The following is a 7,176-nucleotide window of genomic DNA, read 5'->3' as shown; positions in this document are numbered from 1 at the left end:
ATATATATATATATATATATATATATATATAAACATACGTGTGTGTGTGGCTTTAAGAATTAAGAGACAAAGGAAGGAAGAACATGTTTTCTGGTTGTGCAAAATTGGTCACCACCTTTGTGGGTCAGAAACGTGTTTAATTCTTTTGGGTAGCGTTGCATGGTGTGGAATATGTGAATCTATGGTTTGTGTATTTATTTCTTTTTCAGTGAATTTTTATGGAATCAAAAGGGAATAAAGAAATTGAAAATTATAGTTGTGAAGAATCAAGACAAGTGATTGGTTGCCAACTAAATTTGTTGGTAGCAAAGTTTACTGGACCCAGTTGACTTAACAAAAAATGTGATTAAATAGAGGAAGCTAAATAAGCATCTTCTATACACCAAGTCACCATTCCATTCCTTTACTCAAATATGTAATGAGTTGGTGTAACTATTGAAGTACACAGAAATAGATTAATTTTTTACCTAAAAGATATACCACATTGTTGGACACAAATACCAACTTAGCTTTTTCAGTTGATGTTGAGCTCACACCATACTATGATTTCATTGATTTGTGAATTCACTGATCCAACGCCGTTTTATTTATGACTCTCAAGTGGGATTTGCTGAAATACATGCTTCATTCTCTATTTGATATCACACATACCAATAACTAAATAACGTGCTTCTATCATTTATATCCGTGCCTGAAGTTCTGCAAAATTTTCATTACTTTAAGGCGCATTTGGCCATCAGGAATTAAAATTAGAAAATAGAGTAAATATAAATGCGGTCCATAAGATTTGTATCGGAAAGCAAATTTGTTTTAATCAACTTGATCCTGTTATCATATCAGATACCAAATGGCCTATGATGTGAAAAATTAAAAATCAATTTGATGTGATTGTAAAATGTTAGGGACCAAATTAATCTAATGGAACAAATTGACATTAGAATATCAGTTGACGAATAAAAAGCTTGTTATAAATAGAAAAAATATATTGCTTATTTATGTATCAATTTTAATCATAAAAGTGCCATTATTTTATTAATTATAAATAGTAAATATTATTCTCCATTAGAAATTAGGGAAGAAGGAAAAGAACAAAAGTGTTAGTGCGTGACTGCGTGTGAGCATAGAGGGAGAAAGCAGGTGGACGGGACCATCTCATAAGTGTCTTTATAGGGGATTATGATTGGTATTAGTTTGGTAAATGGGCTCCTTCATCATATGGCCAGAATTCGAAGTCACTTTCAAACTTATCATATTCTTTTGGAAGTAAATAGTGATATGATGGGTATGAAATAGAAAGCTCGAAACTGGCCTAAAAAAGGAATATGTCAACAACAAATATTTAAGAAACTGATAATGTTCTACGATTAAAAGGAATTTATGTAGGTTATAGTCATGATGATTGTGTTGGGCATTCTAAGTAGAGATAGGACATTAGACAGTAGACAATAACGAAGTTACCAGTGAAAAGTAGTGCTATAAAACTGAATATTCGGCAGTAAGAAGAACTCAATGTGACAGAAGAGAATATTGTTTTCAAATGGTTAAAACATTAGATAATATCAAATTAAAAAAAATGGACCAGAGAGAAAGTTTGGTAGATTTTGGCAAATGTTGAGAATATTGTTAAGGCCTCGTAAAGAGTAAGTTGAATGGAAGTTAATAGAATTCCTAGATACAAAAGAAAACCAAGAAAAATCATAGGAAACAATTAGAAAAATACAAATAGATTTCTATATATATATGATTTATAATAAAATATTATCATAATACGAGCTTCAAATTCTAGCATTGGATATAGCTTGTTTTTATAGATAGAACGAAATAAATGGCTTAGGATCGGCTCAAAATTTTAACTTTTAAGTAATTCCTCACTCCCGGTCATTGAAAAAGCAGATAAAACCATGAGACAATGAAGGTGTTCTATTTTGAAGATGATTAACTGTTCACTATCAAATATTATTATGAACTAAGTCCTCCATTGTGTTCACAACCCAAAGTGAGAAAGTAAGAAACTAAACTGCAATCACCAAAAAAGCATGTCAAGAACAGTGCAACATTTATGCCATTTTTGCCCTCGAGAAGTCCATCTCCGGATGCTGCAAAACATAGACAAGAAATTTGCTGAACAGTTAAGTACTGATACTCGAAGTTAGAGAGCAAGTCAGTGAGAAAGTAAAATGCATACCTGAGCCATAAATTTCTTCATAATTTCCTGCTTCTGGAGCTCATCACTGGTAGGGAGGCCCATAGATTTCTGCCTCTGATCAAACTGTAAAACAGTACAAGATGACGATAAATCAACTAGTAAAGTAACAATCATCAATCCTAATCAGTGGCAGCTGATGTATATATCCTACAACCATTTAAAAAAGGCTCAGTTCTTTTATTCTTGTGATATAAGGCTTATAAAATACAAGTTGAACAAATTCAACAAGCTAAGATATCTCCATCCGATAACAAGTCAAAAACTTCAAGCAAACATATTAAATAGCTAATGTGAAATCGTTTTCAGGTGATTTAAGTTTAACTCCAAATTTTGATGGGTGAATGTTAATTGATTAAAGCACTTTGGAAATGATGAAGCACATATATAATCATTTAAAGTAAAGATCATTGATTGGTTACCATCATCTTCTCAACAGTCGACCGAGTCTCTGGATCCAGGTCAGAAAGTTTGCTGTTCTCAGGTTCAGCTTTTTGCGTATCAATTTCAGGTTCACCTTTTACAAGACATTTCCACCAATCCATTTGATTGTGTTTGGTCAAGAGAATAGAAATTACCTTCTGATCCTCTGCAAAAAAAAAAAGGTTTGATATACTCATAGGATATGAAGAGTTCATGATTCCACAACAACGATCAACACAATACAGAATCCGTTGTTCCCCCATATTATCCACACAATGCATGTGCTGACTCAGAAGGATGCAAAGTCAAGAATTTTAATAGACTTGAAAATTAAATTCATAAATATGTTAATGGATTATTGTCACTTAAAATATCCATGGATGCAAGTAGTCCTGTACCTATGCTCCAATAGCAGTCATCGGGCTTGACAGACTTAAACAATTCTCCCTACGAAAATTTGAAATCATGTATAAGCACAATCATTATTGCAAATTAACAAAAAATAAATATATAACTGAGACATATAATTAATCAGAAAATTAACTGCTGTTGTAGGATATATCTTTTGATAGCAAATCATACAATTAGCAGGCAAACTCACCTCAATAATTGGAGGCTGGCCTTTGAGTCCAACTTTTAGATGGTTCTTCTTTATCTCAACAGTGACAAACCTTGATTTGGTTCCCTCTGGTACTGGAACATTCACATTAAGCTCTGGCAGAGTCTGAGTCCAAGAATATTTCTCCAGATCCAATCCATTACCTTTGTTTGGGACTGTCCACATATTGAAACAGGAGAGCAGAAGAAATAAATTAAAGAGAATTTCAAAACTTCAAAGTAAATCCATGGTTAATTCATTCGTATCTTGGGTCAATTATAAAACAATGGGGAAATTAAGAGAGATATAAACCACAAAACTCAAGCGGGGCAGATAAAAGATGTCACTAAAGCATGAAATAATGTCACACTCACACACCTATAAAATCAGCAACGACATATGTGACTGAATGTTGGGCGTCAAAAATAAATTCAATATATCATAGACGAGAATGTTGTGATGGATGAGTAGACAAAAAAGACAATACACGATTAGAAATGAATGCATTAGGAAGAATGTTGAGGTGACTCCTAAGGTGAAAAGGATAACAAAATCATGCCTTAGGTGGTTTGGTCATGTGCGGAGGAGACAGTTAGAAGCCTTGACAAGGAGAGTGAAACAAATGAAGGTTAGTCCAATTGCTAGAGGCAGAAGGACAAAAAAGCCATAAGGAAAAATTTAAAGAGTGCAATGCTTTGTCGATGGACATGATATAGCTTGATGACATTATTGTTGTTGAATCCATGGTTTATTTGGACATAAATTACTGTAGAATAACACCCCATCTCTCAAAGTGAAACTCACATGAATTTAAAGGAGCCAGGTATTAAAATAGATGCTACATTTGCAGCCATTCATTCCTCACAAAATTTAAAAAATAAAATAACATTCAATATTGAAGGGAATAAAATACTGGTTAAAATTCACTCCAGCATAGAGCAGTAGACTCAGTAATCATCAATTAATAAACAACAGACAACAGTAACGAGTTTACAAGCACACTGGAGGAAAGCACAAACTTCGGTTTAGAAGCACAAGTTTACATAGCAAGAAAGAAATTGCCTCAAGAACATGTATAAGAAACATGCTTGGGACAGAGTTCAGTTACTCCAGAATAAGGACATTCATGAGAATAATAAAAGGTTAAAGTCATGAAACCGAACATAACATGATTCTGGTAGAACTAAGGAATGCCTAAATACTCAATGAGTTGGTCCTCTGAGGTAGCCATAAGCAAGACCCTACCCGCTCACCCAGTTTGGCCCGATCATGACTTGGTTTGAATATGGTCAGGTTTCATTGGTTCTATGGTTGGGTTCGTGTTCAAAAATTAAACCTGACCAATATTTCGTGTCAGGTGAGGGACAAGCATTACACCCGTCTCATGGTCACCCATTCATCATGTTTGTATATGTCTTCAATTGTGTACAATTTAGATCTCTTCGGCCCAAAGTATCATTGATTCTCTAATTTTCATCATATATACATATGTAATAGTAATTACAAAATACCTATATATATCATTTCCATAATAATAAGTAATAATCACAACTTTATCTGGGTATGCATTATATTTAATGGGTCTAGGGTTGGGGTTGGGTTCAAAATTTGGTCCGATCGCCATTTGGGGTCGGGTTACCCTTCGGGTCTAGAAATAGATTCGAGTTCTGAAAAAAAAAATCCAACCATCTCATGCTCACTCATACTCTGAGGAGCTTGGTCCCTTTAATGTTTAAATTTGGTACCAATTTGATAGCCCCTCAATGTACCTTTAGAGTTAGGACATCAACTTTGTCCAAATTGATGCTTAGTTGAAACATTGACAGACCAAATTAATGTCTAAAATGTTTAGAGGAACGACTTCAGTATTAAATTATTAAGGAATTGAAATCGAAATCGAAATCCACATAGCAGCACATATTACAATAACTTGAAAACCACATAACATCTCAAGTCTCAACAGCACAAAAATAAAAATAATACTAGGGCAAAACCAGAACTACAAAAAAATGCGCATTGGAAATTCATCTAAATCATTTACCTCTGCCACTACTCTCTCCCTTCTTTTCCTCCTTCGCTTTGAGTTCCTTCTTATTTTCTTCCTCAACTTTCAGTTCCTTCTTCTTCTTCTCCTCTTCCTTCAACTTCTTCTCAGCCTTTTCTCTCTCCTCCTCCTCCCTCTTCTTCTTCAGCTTCTTCTCCCTCACAGCGCGCACCAGCGTCGTTATCTCCTTCTCCGCGTTCTCACTCGCGAGATAATCGCTTTCTCGCGAGATGAAATCGAAAACTCCCTCAACAAAATCAAGGGGTTTCGATGGATCGAAACTCGCGCTGAAAGAATGAGAGACTTGCGATTGAGATGGCGAGGGTTTGGATGAGGATTGCGTTTGGTTCTTCTGCTCAGGTTCATCGAATTCAGAAATGATCGCCATGAGCGAGTTGACTCGGCCTGACTCGTGAGCTCGGAATCGGGTTTAAGATTTTTCAAAGTAAGACGAGGGACGTGAAGTGTTGCACATAAATGAGAGGAGAGATACAGTGTAGAAAGTTCTAGAAAGTTTAAGGTAATAAACTTGTTATCGTGGTTTTGCATTTTGTATATGCAGGCCTATCTAGAATGTAATGAATATGCTATTTCAACCCAATAGTTTTATTTGGACCCAAAGGCCGAAATGATCTCACGAATGTAAAAAACTTTATTATTTTCTTGTGTAAATTATATCTGATGAATTTTCAAGAGGAAATAACCAGGCACTAACAATGTATTGATATAAGGCTCCAATAGATTTATATGATGACTAAAAAGTAAGAGTATAATTCCTGAAAGCGATAATTATTGAGAGGGACAGTCACAAACCCTAAAAAAAATAATTCATTAGCAAAAAGGTGAGAAAATGCTCTTATTAATATAAATAAATCATCCACCATATTTACTCATGTTTAGTTGATGAGATAGAAATAATACATTTCGTCATTCGAAATATATATAAGACTAAATTGATTGATGGAATGCCCTTTAAGATATTAAACTGAATGACGGAATACATTTGAGTAGACTAAACATATATTTTTTGTTTCTTTAAAACTAAAGTGATGAATAAATATATTGTGAGAGACCAAAATAACTATTTATTCATTTAAAATAATCATTATTAAGTTCATTAATTACTGTGAGATAAAAAAAAAGGACTAAGTTGATATGACTTATAGAACTTTGGGAATTGGAATTAACTTGTACACATAATTAATTTCTAATCCGGCTTCTTAAATATGTCCATATATTTTGGTGTAATATTGACTAAAGAATGTTAATTTAGCTAGCTCGAATATATTGTTTCTAGTTGGTAGAAGATATATGCAATTTAGGCACACAAAAATTAAGAACATTGATTTTGTGGTTTTGTCTCCTCCTCACATATATTGTGCTGTACCTTCTTAATTATATATGTATACACGGAATAATTAAAAGTTGCACTTCCCATGCATAATTTGATTTTATTCAAATTAGGAGAGGGATCAAGTTACACCAACTCTCCAAGAATAACATATTCTCTGTTTGTGGCCTTGTGCCAAAAATTATATTGGTCAAAATCACTCAACATGATGACTTAGCATGTTCAGAAAATATCGCACCAACTAACTTGGCCATATGACCGAGTCAACAGGCCAAGTTGCTTGTGCCATGACCGAAGATCACACATCAAGTTTACAATCTGACCGAGACACTTAGCGCACCAAACATGCATCAGATACTAACATTGACCAAGACACTCAGTGCACCAAACACACATCAGATACTGATCCTGACTGAGACACTCAGTGCACTAAACATGCATCAGATACTGACCCTGACCGAGACACTTGGCGCACTAGACACACATCAGACACAGTTCTTGACGGAGACATCAACCATGCACCAGATGCAAATCCTAACCGAGACAACCCTGACCGA

General features: G+C 34.5%; 1 protein-coding gene across 1 annotated transcript; it reads right to left on the bottom strand.

The window, feature by feature from the left end:
• On the bottom strand, nucleotides 1,827-5,782 carry LOC109326113 (protein BOBBER 1-like). The gene is made up of 6 exons (XM_019558780.1): nucleotides 5,266-5,782; nucleotides 3,228-3,400; nucleotides 3,025-3,073; nucleotides 2,626-2,792; nucleotides 2,186-2,269; nucleotides 1,827-2,096 (listed from the first exon to the last, which is right to left on the bottom strand). Exons 1-6 carry the CDS (start codon nucleotides 5,654-5,656, stop codon nucleotides 2,058-2,060), a joined length of 903 nt encoding a protein of 300 aa, XP_019414325.1. The 5' UTR covers nucleotides 5,657-5,782; the 3' UTR covers nucleotides 1,827-2,057.

This window comes from Lupinus angustifolius, chromosome LG14 (genome assembly GCF_001865875.1).
Source record: "Lupinus angustifolius cultivar Tanjil chromosome LG14, LupAngTanjil_v1.0, whole genome shotgun sequence".
Taxonomy (NCBI): Eukaryota; Viridiplantae; Streptophyta; class Magnoliopsida; order Fabales; family Fabaceae; genus Lupinus; species Lupinus angustifolius.
The sequence above is the reverse complement of the archived record's forward strand: the minus strand, read 5'-3'. Positions and strand labels throughout refer to the sequence as shown.